General features: G+C 39.8%; 1 protein-coding gene across 1 annotated transcript; it reads left to right on the forward strand.

The window, feature by feature from the left end:
• The first annotated feature begins 278 nt into the window (after positions 1 to 278).
• On the forward strand, positions 279 to 4,983 carry LOC124178285 (galactose mutarotase-like). The gene is made up of 6 exons (XM_046561520.1): positions 279 to 1,039; positions 2,682 to 2,847; positions 3,574 to 3,747; positions 3,834 to 4,075; positions 4,531 to 4,705; positions 4,789 to 4,983. Exons 1-6 carry the CDS (start codon positions 870 to 872, stop codon positions 4,981 to 4,983), a joined length of 1,122 nt encoding a protein of 373 aa, XP_046417476.1. The 5' UTR covers positions 279 to 869.
• The last annotated feature ends 18,797 nt before the right edge of the window (positions 4,984 to 23,780 follow it).

A 23,780-nucleotide genomic window follows, 5' to 3' on the forward strand; every position in this document is an offset into this window, starting at 1 on the left:
CAACATAATTTAAGAATAGACATAATTCTATACATGATTGTATAAAATTATACCTGAGCGTGTAAGTTGCCACACTGCTGTTACATGACTTTTTCCCATCCATGGTACCTAAATATATCAATTTTGTGTCAACAATCTTGCATAAGAGTTGAATTGAATTATGACCTTTAGTATTATGAATGTCGTTATTTGGTCGTTTGACAAATGTTTGTATTACTTGAGAGATCTGATTGAAACGATCGGAACCAATTCTGCTACTTTGCAGGAACGTATTTTTCCTTCCAAAAACAATATTTATCACACCTATGACACATTCTATTGTAGTATATGGACGCAAACGTAAAATAAAATAGAAACTACATTTTTCAAAAGGTATGTGGTATGTTCTCGTGACATGGTCCTAACAAAAACAAGTGTTAATCGAAATCGCATTCGACTCATTCGGAATCTCGCTATCGCCACAGTAAAGAAATGACGTTTTGGCGACATGCATAACTCTGTGATTTCAAAATTCTCGTTATTGCATGAGGGAATGTCACTGCATGAAATAATGTAAAAGAAAGTCGTTTCGATGTTATAATATTCGTTTAAATTAACAAGTTTCTGAAACACACTTAAAATCCAATGTAATAATACATTTACAATACTAATAAAATACATCAGTGAAATGTCCACTGAAAATACATTCATAAAGGAGGATGGTTTCGGTTTTGTGCGGAGTTCTGATAACGGCGCGGTAAATCGTGACTGTTACGAAATTGTCCGACGGTAGGTCGATCGAAATCTAAGAACATTCGATCACATTCGTTCGGTTATCAATCCAACCTATATATAATATATACCGGTGTGATGCGATTTTTAGGTATACCATGACAAACAAGGGGAATTCTTCGGTTCGATTGATTACCTGGGGTGCGGCCGTACAGTCCGTAAAAGTGCCAAATGATAAAGGAATATTTGGGGACGTCGTCCTTGGGTACGATACCATAGAAGGTACATTCCCCGTCGTCACTGTATTTGTGAACGTATCTAGATTTTTCTGAAAACCCTGCGGGGTTCTCATTTTCTGTGAAATGCTCCAAGTTATGCTGAATTTTCCTATAATATTCACCCTAAAATTAAATAAATTTTTGAATTTGAAATTCTGAAGTCATTATTTTAGGAGGTCGTTTTAAAAAAATTTTTCATTTTGAAAAATGCTAGACTCAATTTATTTGGACTGTAAATCGACGTATTTTTGTAGGAGAAATCGATTGCGCGCTATCCAAGGCCGCTATCATCAGCGAGTCAAATAATGTAACCAATCAACGGAAAAATTCCGTCGTATTTTTGATCCGTTTGCGGCAGAAAAAAGAAGGCATTCAGACGCTACATCGATGTTTTTTTTATTTTTGAGAAAAAATAATTGCGCTCAGTCCAAATCAGTTGCTATGAGTCGCTGAAAAGTTACGGCCGGAGTCAGGAGAAATCTCGTATTCGCTTAGCCATCGATTCTTTGATACTCATGATCGTTCTTCCCAGTTTCACCGATTCTAATCCATGTTTCAGCACATCAGTTTATTGGGGGGGGGGGGGGGGGGGGGGGGGGCAGCCTGGACGGTCGAAAATCATACCTATTTTTAAGAGGTTCTTTTAAGAAAAATGAAAAGCAATTTGCGTTTGAGGGCTTCATGATTTATAGTTTCAAGAACATTGGAAATTTTTTTTATTGAAATTTTTGAAAAACTGGTGGCCTGGCACATTACAGTAGCGAACGACCACGTTTTTAATCCGGTGGCGCAAACTCCTCGGTCAATTTTTTTCCAATCGTTTTGAAAGGTTGACACAATCTTTAAAACTTGTTTATCGATTCGAGCTCGTGGCTACATTTTTGAATAGCAATCCCGAAATTTTTTTATACACATTTTTTAAACAATCTTTGGTCAAAAAATGAATTTTTTTTATTCGTATTCCTCACGGAAAAAACCCTCGACTTGGGTGTAAACTCGTACCCTCAACTTTTTTCTTACGGGGATTTAGCATCATCTATGAGTTGAGGGTACGAATTTACACCAAAATTGAGGGTATTTTTCCATGAGGGATGTTACGTTCATTACGGCTGGGACGTAATTAACACATAATCGTTACATTTGAGCTACGAGCTCGAATCCGAAAAGGTGTTTTCAACTCAAAAAGTTTTTCTATCTGTTATACAAGCTTGGGCAGTGATGTCACGATATGCGCCATCGCAAAAGCCCTCGAGTTCGAAGTCTTTCGCTACTTTGTGCGCCATGCTGCCATTTTGTTATTAATTCCAGTGAAAAAATTGTAATACACTCTTGAAACTATAAATAATAAAGACATCAAACTCAAATTGCTTCAAGTGTTTTCATTTTCTTTAAAAAAAAAAATTTTAAGTTGCAGCAGTCAAACGACGAGGCATCGATCTGAATTTCAGCGCTTCTTCCTACGTTGTTCTCGCGTATTTTCTCAGGTCCCAAAACTATATGTATTATAAAAGAGCGGTTATACTAGTTTATCTCGAAAAATCATCGATATGGACTAAAATGTCACAAATAACTAATTAATTACAGTAGATCACAATTTGCTAGGGTGACTGAATTGAAATACTATACTTTTGTGGATACGATTATGGCGAGTGATTGCTGATTAACGATAACAACAGGATACTTGAAGAACAGGTACTTTGGCAATATCATCGGGTGCCTGACCAATCATGTATCATCGGATATTAATGTCGTCAATACCAACGCTTGTGGATATCGGTCGATCGACAATTACACCAAGGGAGACGTTCGTGCTTTCGACGATGTCAATTGGGAGTCTTGCATAGTTGGCAAACAGGTGGTTAGTGATATTGATATTATTGAATAAGGTTTGAATATACCTAAAATTATTTTATTCGAATTATTGCATGCTCCTTCGGTTCTTAATCACTCTTCCAAAACTTGACAAAGTTGCTTTAACATTCTCTGAAAAATCCACAAAAAAATCAGACATCATGATACCTGAGAGTATGTCGGAGATATTGGTTACAGAAAAAAAGTATTCGATCAGTGATTAGGAATTTTCGTGAAGTTAACTACGAATCTTAAAAGTCGCCTACAGACAGGCAACCCAACCTGCAATTCTTATGAAAGCCGGGTTGCCAGTCCACAGGCGACATGTTACTTTCAAAATCCTCTCCCCGCATTGGCATCCAATAATTCAATGTAGGTCCGAGAAACTGGTACCTTAGTAAACCACATTTTATTCGATTGAAAGTACGAAGATCAAGTCGTAGAAAATTTCGTATAAGCGCTAACTTTTATTTTGTCACACGCAAATCATCCGCATTTTAAGCCGTGTAAGTTTTTACTTTCATTTTATGATACGTCAATCGATACATCATAATAAAAGACAATAAAGCGAGACTTTATAGTGAAATGCGACTGTCTTTTAATGGTGCAGCTTCTGTTGCCAAGTGGCGTACCCCAGTATATTGAATTCACAACAGCGCATACAACGTGGTGTAACGTTTGGCCAGATGAAATGTGACTGAAAGAATTAAACCGATATTTCGGAACTCTTTAGGTAATGAGCAATCTGAGCTACGCGAACGTCGAAGGCTGGCGAGGCAAAATGCTTACGCAGGTAAAGTTCGCCTGGACGGACGAGAATCAGCTCCACGTAAATATCCGGGCGAGTTCGACGGAGCCGACACCAGTGAACATCACCACCCGCTGCCTCTTCAATCTTGCTGGTCACGTGAGTTTACAAAGTGCCCGTACAGAACCGTGAGGCGTGTACCAGTAATACGCGTGACAACCTCACCGCATTCGAACCCCATGCAGGGCACCGGAGCGAGTGAGCTGAGGAACCATGTCGTGACCGTGAACGCCGGGAGATGGACGTTCATGGATGTCAGGGACAAAATACCAACCGGTGCCATTCGATCGGTGGATTCGACGATCTATGATCTACGGTTTCCAACCCAGCTCACCAAGCAAAGACTCCGCCAGGTACCCGGGGGTGGTTACGATCACAACCTCTGCGTCAACGCTCCGAGCTGTTGGTGCTACCGATTTCACGCTAGGTATACGAAGCCACTTCTCTTTCCGCCATTAAAATGGATGGTACACGACACTTCGATTTACTTAGAGAGTTTTCGTAAAAGTCTGGGAATCGAGACTCTGTAAGAAAAAAAACTTAACAGATATGATCAGAAAACGCGCCTTCATGGATACTTACTCAGTTTTCCTTATATTTATTGATCGGAAGTTTTCGAACATACCTTCTCTCGAATTTCGAATATTATTTTGTTCGCACCTTCAAGCTTTCTTGCAAAATTGAACTGGGTTTGCAGTTTCTTCAGAGATGAACTATTTAGACATAAAACAGTAAAATTGTAATGAATAATAGCACAAACAAATTTACAGTGTACCCAAAGAGTATCGATGATCATTAGCCAAAAACTTGGCAAATAAAAAGGGTTTTAGAAATGATATTGATCAACGTCCACACGAATATCATATCTGATATTATCACTAGATTATTGCATCCTGGCTCGGGGAGATTCATGGAAGTCTATTCGAATCAACCCGGATTACACATTTATACTGGCAACGATTTTCCGGAACCCGGACAATCCCATTTGCCGGATATTAAAGACTGTTGTTGGGGTGAATGCGGAGACCGAACGAATAGCAACGAAAGTTTGCCTGAGGTGAGATTTTAACAAATTTTAATATCACGCACGATCCGTGATCTAACGAGTATAACGTGACTTACGTGAAATGGTACAACCAGACGGTAGTGAAGCGGGAGAAAGAAACACCGGGTAAAGATGGGATCCTGTATCGCAGGCACGGAGGCCTTATGCTTTCACCTCAGAATTATCCGAACGCTGTTAACACTCCGGGGTTTCCATCGTGCATCCTCTATCCAGGAAAAGTCTACGCCCACGACATGACCTACAAATTTGGGGTGCTTCGTAAAATTTGAAACGTGACATAGTAGCAATGCGTTACCGGCTTAGAATGTCATACAGTATGCGATGTGTAATATACGTGTACCGTAATTATGTATGTGCGTGAACTGAGCTGATTAACCGTAAATTAATTGCACAGTCGTTGCCGTCTACGTTTGATTTGTCCTGTGAGCTTATTCTACATTTATCGACAGATCAAACCTTCAAGGTTAATGTCGAAAAATTTTATAATTGAAAATGTCAAAGAGTTCGAAAAAAGTGCGGAGTGATACCGTAACTAGGAATGATCAAGCTGAGAGAGAACCTACAATTCCTTGGTCTGAATGGAGCGATGCGGAATTGAACGCGGAAAAGTGGGATGTTCCGAAAAGTAAGTGTGAATTATCATCGCATTGTCAAAAACATAGCCGTTCGACGTAATCAAAATTCTCTATGCGAAACAACCAACGAAGCCAAGGAAAGTTACTGCCTATATGACAGTAAAGAAACTTTTTTTCCGTTATGGTCTTTCACTGAATTCCTACCATCTCAGATGGTACCGATGGGCATTTCTCGGACCCTGAACCAAACTTGATGCCGCTGTCTTTACAGGAGATTTCAGAATGGAGGAGAGGATCTGCGATCGGCAATTTATCGGTAAGAATTCTACCTATTCCAGATCTGATCGAATTGTCAGACGATTTATGTGATTTCCATAGAATGAATATATTTTATTTGGATGAAATCTGAAACTGTAAAGTCCAACATTACAGTTTTTCTGAATCAAAGTTCCCAAATGCAGTTATTCAGAATTATATTATCTGTTTTTGAGGAATGAACTCTAATTGTATGTACTTTTTTTTTAAGAATAATCCGGTGGTCTACGTACCGACCAACGTGTATCCGGACTTCGTTAAAAACAACAAGCACATTCTACATAGCGAGGCAGGTATAACGTGGTTATGTGTTGTTCTTGCAAATCACTCATGTAATTAATGCTGTACCCTAGCGTATCACACGTGCCGCTCATTGTGTGCCCATAGCTATTTCTCTTTCATTGTGAATAGTTTGTCAGATGGTTTGTATCGACGATGATAAGTCTTCAGTACATTGGTCGCGACGGTCTCATAGTCGAAGGAGAGTCTGCAAATTTCACTTGGCTCGGTGCATCTCTTCCTTGGCAAGGCTGGATGCACGTCTATTCCATGAACAAGGCTGGCAAAGGCACGCCGCAACATCAACCAGTGGTCAATCCAAACGGTACAATTTATTGAAGCCTTACAAATGATCTGACGATCTCGGTAAACGTGCCCATAGAATTTTGAATCCATGACATTATCATAATATCTCATGTCCTACAGCATACTGCATACTAAAATTACCTTCACGATATAACATACATATGTTAAGGATAATGCAATTTATAAGTCAGGCAAATACGTGGTACGTTTGTTCTTCATGGGTTTCTGGCGTCGATTCATTGTCGACGACATGATTCCGGTGGATAAATATGGTCGACCGCTCTTACCACGTACTGGGAATGACTATGAGCTGTGGCCAATGCTCGTGGCGAAAGCTCTGATGAAGCTAGCCTCGCTCTCCTGGACCAACCAGAGAGAGATTAATGACTTCTATCCAATTTCGTGTTTCACGGGTCAGTATCATCTGCATCATTATATTACACGTCGGTACGCTCATGCAATTAACTTACCCACCATGAAAGAGTGAAAAATTCTGGTAAATTCAACAGGATGGATCTGCCTCTCATTGGTCTCCAAGTCTTTTTCCCCGAATGACAAATGGGACCTTCTGATCAGATACGTGATTGGCATCGATCAGCCTGAGAAGGAAGAAAGCGATTCGGATGTTCCGCCAAGCAAAAGGTCGGAGAATTCTTCCATTCCCCGCGTCACGGTCTTCGCAAAACTTGCTTACATCGAGGAATTCGGGACCGAAGATGTGACCAATATTACACCGTGCCGGAGTCACCCTGTATATGTTGACAAATTTCGGGGAACTAGTGTAAATGTGAGCTGAGTTAGTTAAATCGTCGCACAGTGGGCCAAGGGTCTCGTAAACGGGACTGACAATAAATATACATGTTAAGTGTTTTTTACGGAAATATTGAAACTCAAAAAGTGGAGTTTATAGTAAAAAAGTTAGATATAATCGGAAAATATTCGTTTTTTGAAGTTTCTATCAAGGTTTCCACGTTGTTTCATCAATTTTTTTTTTTACGGGTTACGGATGAATTTAGTTCAGATTTTCAAGCTGCATTGGTTTAAAGCTGATCATTTTTGCTTCTCCTTTTTGTATCATAATCATATCCGTAAAGAATTATTGTAATTGTTCAGCCAAAACTCAAAGCAAACAATTTGAAAAATATATTTATGTTCGCAAATGTAATTATGATCGTGATTATACTTATATTGAGGTTACCGTAATCCTGCATTTTCAATCTGCATCATCATGGTTGTACTCATGGATCATAGATTCTTAAAATATATGTGTTCATGATGATCGAATTATATTTCGATTAATGGTTACTGGTCCACTGTGCGTTGACGCAATCACGTGAACTGACCCGTCACTTTATTCCACGCCAATTGGTAGATGTCATTACCACAAATGAGGTGGAAGCTGCACCGTTGGTTCGATTGGGCCTCGAGGCACGGCGTGTCCCTTTCGGAAACATATCCGGGTTCGGGGGTACGTTCATTGAAATTAATCGACATACTCACGCGGATGAGTAAGGCAAATGAGAGTGATGAAAACACCGAAAATGTATCGGAGAGCAAAAAAGTACCAGAAGCCACAACGCCATTGCCAGACATCGGCATGTGGACTGAATTTGAAAAAATAGCGCCTTACCTTGAGGAGATCCATATCCTTTACAAACCTACCGACTTTGAATACCATGCTCGGGTCTCTGACTTATTGCCGATGGTCACAGATGGTGGGCAAGTCGAAGGAGGTGGTGCTAAGGGTAAAACTCAACCCGGAGGAGGTAGAGACGGTAAAAAGGTCACGACAGCATCAAGCATTGCGTTTGCACCGGCTTTCCTGAGTTCTTTGAAATGGCAGGAGAAGATAACAAACGGTAAAAACGGTCCCTTATACATGCTGATCGATTCTATGAACACGAAATTCGTTCTCATTGATTACTACTGGATGTCATCGGAATTGCCCGGTAGACGAGACGACTCCAGTCCCTCGTATTTGACCGTTGAGAAGTACAACTTTTTCGAAAGGTCGAATGACGACGAGCCTGCAGTTGCGTCGATTCAAACCTTTTCCACTGGTGCAACGATCTTTGAAGCCGAACCCGGGAGACACCTTTACCGCATATTTTTCCGGGCCGAATGTTCCTTCGTCAGAATCTTGTCAGACACTATTTTCTACCTTGGTGACCGGCTAAGGATACAGGAGCTGATGTCCTTCGAGTCGGACAGAGTTGAGGCCATTGCGAACAATATCAGCAACAAAGTGTGCCAGGCTTTTCAAGCATTCGGTAAGCCGGAATATGCTGGTCACCTTCGAGCCTTGTACAAGAGCTATATGCCGAGTGATGCTGACGTGCTGGAGTCCAACTTGGACAAAAAAGTGAGGTCGAGTGTACACGAAACGTTTCTTAGAGAATTGGGGATACTAGTCCAAGACTCGCTTTCAACCGTAACCGATAGTGCCGTGATATGTCGAGCACTGAGAGTGTTCTTCATGAATCCGGAAATCGCTATTCGTGTAGGAAATTCCAAAGAACAGGTTCGGCCAAATGAAGAGGAGTGCGACGACGAAGACGCTGAATTAACGTTTTACGACAAAGCGGTCGTCGGAATACAGTCTTTCTTTAAGATGGCGCTGATGAGAATGTATAAAAGCATGCACCTTTCGTCGCACAATAAGCACTCGGAAATTGCACAAAGTCTGCGAAAGGTGGTCGAATTGTTTGACTACTCGAAACGGGAGTCAGTAGCACGTTTACTGGTACGTAAAGTCATCTCGAGCATTCCAGCCGAAGTCAGGACCCTCTTATACCCCTGCAACAAGGACCTCAGCCACGTCTTGAACATCGACGAGTGTCGAGGCGTCCTGCGAAACGTTCATCCAAACCAATGGGTCCCGATTCTGAGGTTTGTTGTGAACGTGCCAAGACCGGGTGATCGAGTCTTTGCAGCCATGGATTTCGTCGCAAGTTTGCCAAGGTACTTGCTCAGGGTTGTGAATAATGAGACGCACCGCGAGATCGTGAGGATAGGGAGTACCGTAGCAACAGCTCATTACCCGTATGTCGAAAGCGGATACACTGTGATCGGTTACGGATGGACTGACGGAAACAGGTTCAAGGAACTCAATTGGCACTTCCGTGTTGCAACTATCAAGGGTGAGCCAATGTTCAGCCCGGCAGTCAGCCAGTGGATTAAACCACCAGGTCTCTGTGTCCAGGAATTGTCCAACATCTACGTGCCAAACGTTGGTGATATAATTGGAAAATGGAACGTCAAAGTCGCCACCGACTCATTGATCTCATTCAGACTTTCGACGTCGTACGATCTTGTGGAAATCGTTTTCAAAGTCTTTGACAGGGATGACAGAGTATTGTACGAGGCCGCTGGTGGTTCCGTTCTCATTTTACCATCCGTGCTGCTCCCTCATGTCGAAAACCGCGAGAGTTTCGAAGGTAGCATTCTGCAGCTCTCGCGCTCGGAAGAAGGTGGAGACACCACAAGGACACGGGGTCGTTCGAAATCGCTCAGTCTTCATTCCACCAAGGAAGTTGACGACAGTCCAACTGAGTACCATGTTCGCGCCTACGTTGCAAATGACTCCTGGCCGTTGAAACCGTCCGAGTGGGTTGTCGCGAATGAAGTCAAGGCTAGAGGGACCATTTATGATCCACGATATGGCAGAACTTCCACGTCCTCGATACTAAAACGTGGTACCAGGAACCGAGCGTCGGAACGGGGATCTGGAGACAGATTTGAAACTGGTTTAACTACGGACGGTTCTTCCTCTACGATACTGCAGCATCCGTCGTGTAAGCTACAGGTCGTAACCGATGCTGGAACAAAAGTTCAGGTAGTGCATAAAAAATCAATTGTAAGTACAAGGGCAACATGGTTGTATGTATAAGGTACCACTTGATAGTGGTAAATTATCGAATCTGCTGAGTATGTGTACATATCAAGTCAGCACTACTAAGTTCATAAACAACATTCACAATCAGTCAAATACAGCAATTAGTTGATAATCTGCTACCCTAACTTCAGTGCTGTCATTCAAGCCGTTTCGTGATCAAATGAGGGCGGTATTAGATTGTTAAAAACATAACACCTGCAACGAAAATTGGAACAACAAGTAAATATATGGGATTTGGTCGCTTATTTATTTCTAATTAATTGATATAATTCTGATTTTGTTGCTATGATCCTTCCGTTAATGAACGAGGGTAGTTTTAGAGTTTGGAACAAGTAAGCACCGTTACAGAGAGTAAGAAAAAACTATTAATGTCCAATTTTGTTTCTCAATTATTGCTAATTATTTAGCTACGGAAGTGCGTAAATGCATTTCAGTTTTGATTGGAGTAAAGTATAAAAGTATTATGAATTTGAATTATTGTAGGTTCGAACCATAGAAGTTTCTTTTTAATTTAATATTCAGCGGGCAACAGTGTTGCCAACATGATTTCAGAAAAAACAAATACTTAACAAATACTTAAGATAATGTCTTGTTCCAATCGAAGTTCGAGATAGCATGTTATGACTGTGATGACTTGGTAGTATAATATCCATACCATGAATCAAACTCACTATTCTGGAAGCAATATTTCATAGGTCGAGCAGGACAAGCGTCGTGAAACCGAAATTACAGCGATGAAGAGGTCGTGGGAAGAATCGGAGCCAGGGCGTTTGCAGCGAGGACGTTCTCTGAGGGAGTCATTCCTAGAGGAGAACTGCGTGGACTTAACGTTATCACCTGGATCAGAAATGGTGGACTTTGGTTCAGCCGAGGACGAAGAAGGGCCTTTAGTGAGTCTGGGAGCTGGAGAGATCCGCACCATGAAACCGCCACCAAATCCTTCGCGGATTCTTCCGCCCTGGAACATTACGGCGTACGTGTCGAAGGACGAGGAAGAGGAGGATCGATGGGTGAAAACTGAGGGCGACGAGGAGGTGCTGAGGAATCAGCGCACCATTTACTCTCTCGATTTCGATCAGGCGAAAGCCTGTCGCGTCGAAGAAGACGCTGAAATGATTCGAGAGCAGCGACGCCGCTATTCCGAACTCTTTAACTCTTACGCGAGGAAAGTCGAGGAGTATAAGAGACTTGGCGATGCTGTGACCGAGATGAGAAAGTTTTATATATCTGAGATGAAACCCGCGTCTCCAAATCGTGACGGTAAGAACGCCGAGGACACGAGTATGAAGAAGAAGAAGAAGAAGATGAAGTGACCGCCGCTGCTTGGCCACTTAATCGCTTCCTTACAGTCTCTTGTGTGACAATGTTACCGCAAGTTTTCAATTCACGAGTGATCGATTAATTGATTTTAATACAATGATTGTTGAAATACCAAACAAGGCTGCATTGATGTATTCCAATCTAATACAACGATACAATTGTGTCTGAAAATTATTGAGGACTTTTTAAATCATTACCACCCCAAAAATAAAACCTGTAGATCCAACTTTTTCTTGGGCACATATTCGTCATGGCGACAAGGTGACGGGACGAATAGTGGCGGTTAAATCGAAATGTGTGAACTCATCTCTGCGTGTGACGAATTTGAAATTCGCTAAAAATAGACGTGTATTATACATCTCTTGGAGTATACCTGAGCAGTTTTTTTCCAACAAACATCGTCGGAGCATCGGAATTGACACGAGTGTAGGCGGCGCGAAATACAAGTAGCGAAAGATCAATGTCCAAGGGCCAAAGACTTCCGACTGACTACTGGTACGAGGAGAGCGTACTCAAATACGTTCTCCGCAGGCAGGCACGAGGAGCGTTGACGTTAATATGGGATATACCTACGTGACGGTTTATACAGCAATAGTTCATCCAACCGCAGGGTTTTATCGGAAACCGAATGCAAGCGATAGGTGCGTAATTATCAAAATTATTGAAACAAGGGGCAATAAATATGCGAGTCGTGGCCGAGAGGGTGGAACAAAAGAAGCCTCTTATCGTACGACTGCGAACGACGGTGAAAACAACCGCAGTTGGCGACTGGTATGTTAAGCATTGCGTCGACGCAGCTGAACGAGATAAGTAAACGACCGAAGACAGTACCTTTGGTACACGACTTAGCCCAGAGAAATTTTTAATTGTGATTGCTGTATAGTTTTTGACTGCTTACATTTTTCACTATAATCGTAAAATATATTTCTGGGCAAAAAATGAAAATGAGTTTTGTAACCGTAATCGGAAGCTCTGCATGATCTGTGTTACCATACTTCTTCATTATGCTCGTACACTGAGAGTAATTTTTAGTTCCGGTTACCGCTCGGTCCTTAACTATTTTCATTTTTTTACAACAATCGAAAAATATAGTTCTGGGTAGAAAATGAAAATTAGTTTTCTAGCTGTTACCGGAAAGTCTAGTATCCGTTACTATTCTTTCTCATTACGATCACCGTTACTATATTTTCTTGTAACTGTTGCGAAAATTTAAAGCTTGTGCAGCAACAAATTAATGTTAAGGCCTTGTTTAACTGAATAAGTAGAGTCAACCGAACAAATTGATTTTGCGTTGCAATTACCAAAAAAGGATCGAAAATAGCGCAAAATGGTTACGCGTACCTCGTTTTTCGTAATTCCAACAATATTCAAACAGTTCTTTTAACGATACATGTTGTACTGAATTCTTCCAGTTACTATAATAAATGAAATTTTTCTCGCGTGTACGGCATTATTTTGCAAGAATTGAGGGAATTTGATATAAGAGCAAAAATAAATTGATGTTAAAGTCTTATTATAAACTAAAAAACTGTAATTAAGTAAACAGATTTAACGTTGAAACGTCTAGAAAATGTTGTGAATGACAAATATAATTGGACTATATAGTTGATGGTATGAAATTTTCTTGTATATCGAACGATATTTGAACCGTTTTTGTGACGATACTCAGATCACTAGAATTTTCTGTAGTGAAACACAAGTCATAAATGAAATTGTTCTTGGTGTACGACTGTGAAACGATCTCGTTGGCTTGCGATACGTGTATGCTATCGGCGATGTGCGGGGCGGATTTAATGTAGGTTGAATACACACGGGTTCGTTTAAATTTATTATTCCGCGCCCAGGCTCCGCTATCCGGCAAGTACAATACAGCCATACCCACACTTGCCTCTTTTTCCAGCCGAGGGCCCCGCGCGTACCGCCAAACAGCAAAGTATAAATTATTATCGGCGGCGTGTTATGACAATTACGTAATCTCAAAGATATCGTCACACGGAGCCGCCGCGACTGCCATGCCGCAAAGCTGCCCGCGGATTCGTCAAACTCTGCAAGCGATACACTTCGGTTGACCTTTTCAAACAACAAATATCGATAAATACAGCCTTTTTCATGCATTCAGAAATTAATTGAACTGTAGGTAATTTTTAGATATTTTTGTAAAACGTCCCTGACACAATTATTTTCATTTTCGATTTTTTTTTTTTTTTTTGTACTTCAATGTTTGACGTGGTTTCCAGTTTTTGATCTATTTTAGCCCTCCGGTAGAATCATCTGTTTCCGAGTTGTATTACTTGTATCACCGCTAAAATTGCTTGTTTAACCCGTTCACTTCTTTTTACAGTATATTGTACAATCTTGATTTTCGTTTTTTACGGTTTTCTCGAAATATACTGCACACTAAATAATTGTCGAGTATATGAAAGAGGGGTAAAATTTTGTGACAAATCGATTGCCGCTATTTATTTTGTAAAATTATTCTCACATTGAGAGAAAAACGCAAGGTTGAAAATGAAATTCAATCTCTGAAATATGTCCAAAAATTGTTTCTTTACTCAAATAAAGGCATTTTGAAGACAAATTTGTCAACAATTAATTTATTTTTTTACCGAATCGACTGCGTTAACCGTACAGAAACACAGCTAAGTGACGTTGGACAGATTATTGCTCAGAACGAATAGCGTTACCAACATTTACAACCGTATAAAAATACTTACACGTTTCCATCAGTTTGCTAATTTTTATGCAAATGATCGCAGACACTTTTCGAATGCTCGCCGCGATGAAACGGTTTTTCCGTCTGTATTATAAACATGAAAAGTATACGAGACCGAGAAAGCGAGAAAGGGAGGAGATAAGCTGGGATAGGGCCCATACATTATACATGCATACCTGTACATACAATTATAACGTCTTGCCCTTTCGAGGCAAGGTCGAACGCCTCTGGCTCCACATGCATCGGGGCACGAGTACGGCACAAACGCTTGTTTGGAAGCTTTGTCCTTCGACGGAGTCACCGAGAGGTCGCCAACGTGGGGAATTACGAATCGAGACGGCAGGTGGTCGAACGTGCCGAGTTCAGGGTATATCATAAGGATGGAACACAGTTCTGGTTATCACGAATAATGGTAATCGAGGTCATAATACGAATAATATTACTCGTGTATGTAATAGATTGTACAGGTCGTGAAGCTAGAGTAGAAGGAAGTGAGGAGGCTTCATTTTTTCTTAAGCTTATACATTTATGCACCGAGGGTATACGCATTATTTCTTCACATTTATGCGCCGTCATGTGTTATTAAACTAATTACCAGTTTAGAATATAACACCATTTTCATTTACTCTTGGAATTTTGTCAAGTGATTTGAGTGACAGTGAAGTTTAGTGTTCTCAAATTATGTACTGTAATTCTAGCTAAGAACTCTAAATTACTGGAATTGCAACCATAAAAACGTTACTCGAAGCAGGCAACTGAAATACTATTTTTTTTTTTTTTTTCTGTCGCTTGATTTCAGATTAATATAGCTTGCACAAATAATCAGATTTTATTCATACCGTTTTCGTTACTCAAAGTGACATCTGTTAATGGCTCACATACCCCGGAAATTTTCAAAAAATCGAATTTTTATTAATTTTTATTCTCTATACGTTTATGAATTTTTCAAAAGAAAAATAAAAAAAATAAAAAATTACATCGGGTTAGTAAGGCTACCTGGCTAGTTAGTCGCGTCTCTCTCGAAAGCTGCGTTTCGTATTTTTTTTTTTTGCGAAAAAATTACGCGGACAATCGGTGGATATTTCGTGTGATGAAACTTTTTCTTATCGCATTATTCAGTTTGCCGCAATTTTTTCGCGTATCGTTGAGTGTTTTGTGTGCCGAAAATGTGGTGGTGACGTAAAATTTGTTAAGAAAAGTAAACGTGGACTTGGGTTTGAACTTAATATGTTTTGCACGAAGTGTAATGAAGATATTAACAAGCATAAATTCATCTCCACTGATCAACTCATCGGCTTACGAAATAAATTGTTGTTGCCAAAAACGAACTGTCAGAAGCTGCAAAACAAAATGATTTAGAATTATCGAGTGATGGAATAATTGTGTCCAGCGATGGCGCATGAATGAAAAGAAGATTTTCATCTCTTTTTGGTGTAGGCACACTGATTGGACATTTTACTGGAAAAGTGGTTGACTTTGTTACAAGAAGTGCTTACTGCGATGAACGTGTGATTCACGAAAAAGATAAGGGCACTGCAGAGTATGAATAATGGTTTGATGAATATCAAGCATCGTGTTTTGCAAATCGTAGCGGGAGCGTAGGAAAAATGGAGCCCCCTGTCGTAGTGACAACGTTTCAAATGTCGGAAGAGTTACTTTGTGGAAAATATCAGTACTGCATGGGAGATGGAAATTGAAAAATATTTTCTGCGATCTCGATTTATATTCAACGATGGAGCTCTCAGTTATTTAGAAATGCTACAATTACTTGGAATCAACATTGAGCTTGAAGCGCATAATTATTGTGAAAAAGAAGACGCTAACGGTTTCAAATACGCCAGGATACAATCAATTCAATCCACTGAAGAAGCTAGAATGGGCAAGAGATTGCAGAACACCATAAAAAAGTGTACAGTACGAAGCTGTAATGGGAGACTAGCAGTAAGTTCACATTGTATCGACCAGAAACTTTAAACGCGTTTTTTTCGAATCTATGTTTTTAGACAAGTCAATTTTTAGTACGTCTTAACTTTTTTTTTTGATCTTGAAAATAATTGTTTCTATAGTGTGACGAGAGTTTTTTTTTAAATTTTTTGGCTGGGAAATCTTTTATAAATTATTAAACACACTAATATTTTTGTTTTAATCGAAAATGGTACATCTTGCCAAATGGAATAGCGTCATTCGAGTTCGATTAATTTGTTCACGCACTACAGACTGTATTTTTCTGAATCGCTCTTACGTCATTATAAAAATCCAGTTAATCATTGTTTTCCATAACGCGTTGTTAGGTTGATGTCACACTGTATGGGTGTTACAATTCAACATCATGTTCCAGGAACGGACCCAAATCATTTTCCATTGTCTTTCAGGAGATAAACAAATATAGCTACGGTGCTGTATTCACATTTTGTAGTAAATATAATGTTGCAAAACTACCCAATCACATTAAATACTCATTGTCAGCCTTAACATAAATAACGGGTATGTATAACTTATCAATTTATACACACATGTATATACCTTGATTGCAATATATTACTCATTTCGATCTAATATTGAGGCACGTATCGACTATACGCGTATGCTCAATATGTTAATCATATATTTACCATATATAGTCAATATTATTATGCGTAGTTGTCTACTGGTTGATATACGCTCATTAATGACGTTGACTATATTGCTAGTACATCAATACACGATGTACGTATATATCGACAACATATTGACTATTTTTCATGGTGTATTGCAGAAAATTCATTCTATTGCGAAAATTTTGGAAACACTTGTCTCTAATAAAATAATATAAATATTGCAAGTATGATACCTTATAGATTTTGCACTTGTGAAGTCAGCTGAGCGGAGCAACTTGACTATAATCACTTTTTTCCAACACATGTTTGGAAAGGTCGATGTTCGATGGCTGTGGGGCGTGCGTCAAGTGCCCTATTTCTAAGCAGTGCGGTAAAATTATTGGTGCACGCACTTAGCTGAAACGCTTAATTTTACACACTAGGGCTGTTTTGGCGCACTTTCCGATAACTCAATTATATGCACGAAAAAAATTCATTTTGGAAACCTAATTTTTTTCAACAAAAACATGTAATTTGATGCCGATCAGGCATTAGTTCATCCCTGAACAAGTTCAGTCGTGAATCGAGTTCTCGCCTGCATCCTTGTGCTTGGCTCGGATCAGAGGCGTTGTTAATTAAGTGCTTAGCAGTTGTTCGCTAGATTTAGTCTGCTACCACTTAATTCATTTAGAAGTAGACGCCGTCGGTGGCCTTAAATGTGTGAGAATCTATGAGTCCGTGCATAAGGTACAAGCTGTAAGATACCTGTTTGCAATTCAAACAGTGGAAACTTTGCTTATTTACGAATATGATACATCGAAAAATACACGGCTTCACATGACTCATACGTTTAAGATCGGCCATCAGTGAGCAGAACTGCTGAAATATTTATTCGACTCCATTTCTGCATAAACAGACGTCCATAAGCATGGGTGAATGTAGGTGCGGCTGACAATGATGACGACGATGACGATGACGATGATGAGAATGGTCAAGAGAGATCGAGACCTGACCCAATTTTGAGATGGGCCCAACCCTGTTCAGCGACGGAAGTAGCCGCGCGCCAACGTCTGCAACAACCTCGCCTCTAAATAGGCGAGGACTAAATCCGGACTTGATAATTGCACGAAGATAGTACAACGATGCTGGTATATTACAATTGCCATGAGCGGCTGGGCGAAACCCAATTTTTCTAATTCTCATCTATTTCTTTTGACGCCGTTAGATCCAAGATTAAGGAATACGTACTAAGGTACGATACGATAATAGTCCAATGACGACAGTGGTGTGCCTGAACAACTCGCGTCGTATCAGCGAGATGAATAAAACGAAGAGAACTGATTGAAATTTGGAAAAAACAAGAACAGATTCAGTTAGGAAGAATTCGTTAAGCCTACGCTAATGGCGAAGCGTATAAAATAGACGCAATCTCTTATCAGGCTCGTTATGTTGATTTTTCACACGAGACCAATCCGTCGCGGGACGGAGATTATAACTTGTGGTAAAAAAACAAAAAAAAAAGAGAGAGAGAAGAGAAGAAAAGAAAAAGAAAAACGTATGGAGGAAATATAATGAAATGGAAAAGAACCAGGGGAAAAACAAACAAACAAAAAACACCATACGTGAGCGCCTAGTTTATAAAGTGGCTTCTTGCCGCAGGCTCACCGCGACGCAGATTACAGGTATAACATGCACTCGTATCGGTAGCTGTTCGATGCCCTGCAGCGTTAGCGGAGCGGGTGGTGAACACAATTTGTGTTGGTGGTAATCACCGTGTAGATGTGTCCAAGACTCTAGCTGGCGGTGGCTTGTGTCTAGCTACCAAGTTTGCGCACGATCCGGTGATAGAAGTGGCAAGATTTCGCGGAGACATTACTGCAGTGCTGATGCATGCTCCGCATGATATCGTCGCAAAACGACTTCGGTATGTCCGCTGCACGCCTCCCTGGACTTGTGCTTTGAATGCTCGTACTTGTTGGTACCGGAGCTTTAGTGTCTTTGTTTCGATCTGGTTCCGGCACGGCAGGCCATTTTTGAACTCTACGTCATTTTTAATGGCGGATAAGTCGTTTGAATTTGAATTTGATTATGAGGTAAGTCGAGGCGTGTTGCTACCATCGCTATATAACGGAACTGGCAAGAAATCAACGTTTCAGACGCGCTTCAGCTCGTTGGTTTGACGTACGCGACGTGGCTCGAGGTCACTCGATTGTTTAAACGGCGTGTATATTGTTCCGTAATTTATTCCAACGAGCTTGAAAGCTCGCTGGAAGCTTTTCCACTGATCCATAAAGGACGCAACCTGCTTTAAGTATTGTACATAGATGAGATGTAATTTTTGAAACGGATTCTTATAGTCTAACTGTAGTTTCGTGGCGTTGATCAAGTTTGACGATCGAAATCACTCTTTGCTCATGTCGTGCACAGTGGCCAAAAAGCATCATACTGTAATGATTTGCTCAAATATTAAGACGACTATAAGAGTATCGTGTATATTCCAAGTTTTTCTTTCGATACTCCGTAATTGCATCAGGAACGGGTCTTGGATGTTCTAATGAACATAATCTAAGTCACAGGTGCAAAAAGGGCGTATCTGGTGTACGGTGCACTTGTTTCTCCAAAAATCATGACCCGTGACGATAAGGCTTGTTATTGAACCTCTGGAACGTCAACTACTTCTGAGGAAGTGAACGCGGTGGCGGCTTTGCTCTGAACTTACCGACAATAACCATAGCCGGAAATAAACACGATGGTAATAGTTGATGTTTCAGTTCTCTCACTCTGGAGCCTCGAGGCGAATGCCGTGGCGTCGTGTATTATATATTAGCAAGATTATTCGAACGTCCTGCTCACTGCGCGTATCAACGGGTAAAATAATTGCCAGTAAAACGTTGAAGCCAAATTAAAGCCTGTAACATCTTCGGCACGATTTTGACTGTTGTAACTTCCTGAAAGTCAATTGAGAAGGGAGTTTTTATGCCATAAATAGTCGAAAATTGTTTATGTTATAGTTTTGGTTGGAAGATGTTAGCAGTCTGTTCAATTTTTCCCGATGGCGTGACGAAAGACTTCGCGTATCATCAGAGGCAAGAAAAATGTTCTGATTATAATTCTAATCTTATTTATTTTGTTGTTTATTTTCAGTTTTATCGTTTGCATTAACTTTTAAAGTCCGTAATAGAATTACGCACAAAGTTCTGGTTTACATATTTTAGTGAATATATTGCACAAGAAAAAGGACCGTCATATTCTGCGCCCTGAGACTAACGGAGTTGATAAAACGGTACTGTGTAGACAATGCTAAGTTATCTAACGCGAACTACTCGAGAATCCACTTAGCATAATAAATTTGTAAAATATAGGTTTCACTTTGTTGCATACATAATTACACACCTAGATAGAGAAGATTCGCTGACGCAAGTGGTGATTATTTAACTATGTGCCAAATACGGCGATACGAATGTCATTTTAGTTGGAAAAAAATATCACTTGATTTTATAAAGAATAAATATTGTCCCGTGGGACGATTCGGCGCACTATTTCATCAATTGAAAAACGCTTAAGGCTGTAGCAATGGTAGTTTCTGACTAAATCCACTTGGCAGATTAAACAAATTATTCCACGTGTGCCAATCTCATTTGTCTAGCAAGAATAGACGATTCAACAGAGAAGCTGAGAATAAATCGGGTAGTGATCGCACAGTAAAAAATTCACGTGTTCACTTACCTCACACCATTTCTCTGGTAGTGATTCAGGACTCGCTCATGCTTGGCACCTTCGTTTATCCATTTATTTATTGATTAATTCATTTAGCACAAGTTTTGCCTCGTCGCTTTTTTCTTCGTCGTTGTCATTTTTTTTTTTTTTTTTTTCACCTAATCCTTTTTCTTTTGGCGCGGGAATCCAGGCGATCGGCGATGCGTGTAACTCGAGTCGGACGCTCCTCTCGTCCTCCTCGTCTTCTTCATCCACGGACCGATGAGATCGTTGATCGCCACTTTGTTTCTTTCTATTTCCTTTATACTCTTTATGGAATAGCAAAGTTTACGTTGCAGCCCGCCCGGTGTCCGGTAACGCCCGATTGGGTTTCAGGCTCTCGAATAGCCACGGGGTGGGACCACATATATTAGGATTTTACTTCGCGTTCTAAATTCTGGTGAGAAAAAATTCCGAGGGTTAACAAGATAATCCCATTCATCCGATTCAAACACACATTTACCTAATCTGGATAAAGTGCTTCCTCAACTTGGGCGAATGAAATATTATGAAAACGTTAAGTTAGTCGAAAAATTATCGTTGACACATGCTTGTAAGCAAAGTTTAAAGCGATTGATTGATCACAATAATGCCGTAATAACTTATCGCGCATTTTGCTCGATTTGCTAAAAATTTTTTGCTGTCACCACCTTGTAATTGCTCCAAGTTTTTGGATTATTCCGACATTACGATTACGATGAATTACGATCTCGCAGTAAAAAAACTGTTCTACAAATTGCTTGGATAAGGAAAGTTCGCTGCTTATACTATTCACCAATCGAGGTGATTACAGTGTAATCGATATACTCGCAAACTGTACAACAAACTGCAAAAGACGACAATTTCTAATGGGTAAGTGCAGAAGCCAGTTGAGCGGTATATTATCTAGTTTGCATAGAAATTGTCGTCGCATCGAGAACCAAAAGGCCGACTAGATACCCGATACAACTACAGGTATATTCGCAAATACGGTGTATTATACTCGTACATTTACGCAATATCCGTAATTGCTGAGAAATCGTTTGTATAATGGCAAATTCCTCACTATATTCCACAACATTGGCGCAGGTAGCAAACTTCGCACGTCATGTTGCAGGATCATGTCCATTCGCGACTCGAAAATTGGTCAAATTATACAATAAAACTGAAAATCAAACCCATAGAACAGTGCTCTTTGAGTATGGATCATGGAAAAAATTTCCCAGTGACTTTATTTCAATTTCTTTCTCGACTCACACAGCCGCTTATTGCAATGTTAATATGATAAACTATTGCTGAAAGAAGTCTGAAATTGCTAGCATTTTGTTTGTCACGTTGTAAACTGCATAGGTAGTGGAATTTTATCACTGACTATACAATTGTCCCAAATTGATTAATTCATTCAGTTAATCGTTAGTATCATTATCTAGACAGAGGTAAGATCGTGCGTCGAAAAGTTCATTTAAATCAACTACAAGTTGATTTTTCATGCAAATATTTTTACAAAAGCTAAGTTATCCTCGCATCGTCAAGATAATAAAAAGCATAACGATGAAAGTAAGTGATTCTTAATATGCAGAGAAAAATGAGTTATTGATTAACAAAAATGCCACTTGGTGTGTGTCGAAAAAAAATATATCGTTGCGGCAAATAATTATTATGTTGAGTCAATGAAATTTTTGGTGAGATTAACCAGAGAGTCTAGTTTTTTGAAGCAACGAAAGGTTTTCTAAGGTTAAATAATATTTAGGAAACGCGGGTTTATCTAGACGAATATGAAATATGAACTAGACTCACATTATCCGAATGAGTTAGAGGATGAAGTTATCTAAGATAATTGTCTTGGATAAAGTTGTCTAGATAACGTTTTTGCGATCCTGCTGCAAAGTTTAAAAAATCGACGGGAACGTGCCACGAACCGAAGCGCGCGCGGCGTTCGAGGCTTGTCCAAAATTCGCCACGGGTTTATAATACGGCGAATCTAATCGGGCAGCAAAAGCACCAAGTCTCTTTACCTTATAGCCAGAGCCACGCACGTCGCGCATACTCCTCACAATGAATTTGCGGACAATGAAAGTCGGGTACATAGGCCAATAAAACAGGTACCTACACGTCGATACATCGGAGCGTAGCCGATTCACAGACGCAAAAAGGGCGATAAAAGTGAAGGGAAAAAAAATTGTTTAACATCCTCGTAAAAATGAATCGTACTTGCGCAATGAATGCAACGTGTGCTTAATTGTGCGCTATGCAAAGTGCTGATGAGACTGATCGAAGCGAATTTGCCAGCCCAACCAGCGTCTTGGCTTTTTAAAGCTGTTTTCTTTTTTATTATTATTTGCAATTTGTACTCTTTTCTCGGGTCGTAAATCGCTCATTCTCCCGTTTGTTAATTACTCTTACGCAGAAACCTGAATCCCTCTCCCCTTACTCTTTTTCTCTTTCTAGCGAGAGGGGCGAGTGCGGCAGGTTTATGACCGTAAACTTTCAATTTTTACATTTTTTTTTATAATGCTCTTTTTTCACCTGAACTCAATGGAAATTGAGAATATTAACTGTATGGGTGGTTCTGCAGCTAAAATCCGATACGAATGTTACCGCGTAGGCATCGATTTATTGCTAATTTGAGAATATAATGTTTGTATATTAAAATCAATATTCTTTTTGCATTTGTTAACGTTTTTTACGCGAAACATAAGATTTTGAGACTGAATGCAAAATCAGTTCAGTCGAAATAAAAAGCAACAAGTAATTATCCCAAGGAATATCTTCATAACTTTAAATCAATCGTGTTCAATTCTAAAATGATATTTTATTGGGCATTTTCGTTATTGTCATTTTCAAATTTTTCGAATATATTATACGTCGAGACGAGTTGTATAGAGTTAAAAGAATTTTAATTAACCGATTTTCCGGTTTATCAATTAATTGGCCATTTAAATTAACCGTTTTTTTAACAACTTACGCTTTCAATTCATTATTTTTTCGATTAATCGATTAATTAAATTAAATTAAAACGTTTAATCGGAGTCTACGATTACGAATTACTTTCACGATCCTGGTTTAATCCATCACAGTAAATTTTTAGATTCACAAAGAAATCGATTGACCATATTGCCCTGATGTGTTCCAGGTTTCAGAAAAATTTCCCATAGGTTGATATATATTTTTTTCTAAAACAATAACCAGTAAAAATAGTACAAAAACTTACTTACGAGCTATTATCAGCGGGCTTTCATCTCAGTTTCCTTCTCTCATGGCCCGATAGTCTCGTTGTGAAGATATTTGAATAAGATAGAGCTGCGAGAAAGACAATGTGGGTATGTAGGTATCTGGACACTTACCCCTGATG

The sequence above is a fragment of the Neodiprion fabricii genome, chromosome 3, assembly GCF_021155785.1.
Source record: "Neodiprion fabricii isolate iyNeoFabr1 chromosome 3, iyNeoFabr1.1, whole genome shotgun sequence".
NCBI classification, from domain to species: domain Eukaryota; kingdom Metazoa; phylum Arthropoda; class Insecta; order Hymenoptera; family Diprionidae; genus Neodiprion; species Neodiprion fabricii.

Bases quoted from the DNA above. Each gene is read 5' to 3' on its own strand.
- LOC124178285 (XM_046561520.1), top strand. From the start codon at position 870: ATGACAAACAAGGGGAATTCTTCGGTTCGATTGATTACCTGGGGTGCG. The intron at 2,848-3,573 runs GTTAGTGATATT...GGAACTCTTTAG, and splicing joins GCATAGTTGGCAAACAGGTG to GTAATGAGCAATCTGAGCTA. The intron at 4,706-4,788 runs GTGAGATTTTAA...TGGTACAACCAG, and splicing joins GCAACGAAAGTTTGCCTGAG to ACGGTAGTGAAGCGGGAGAA.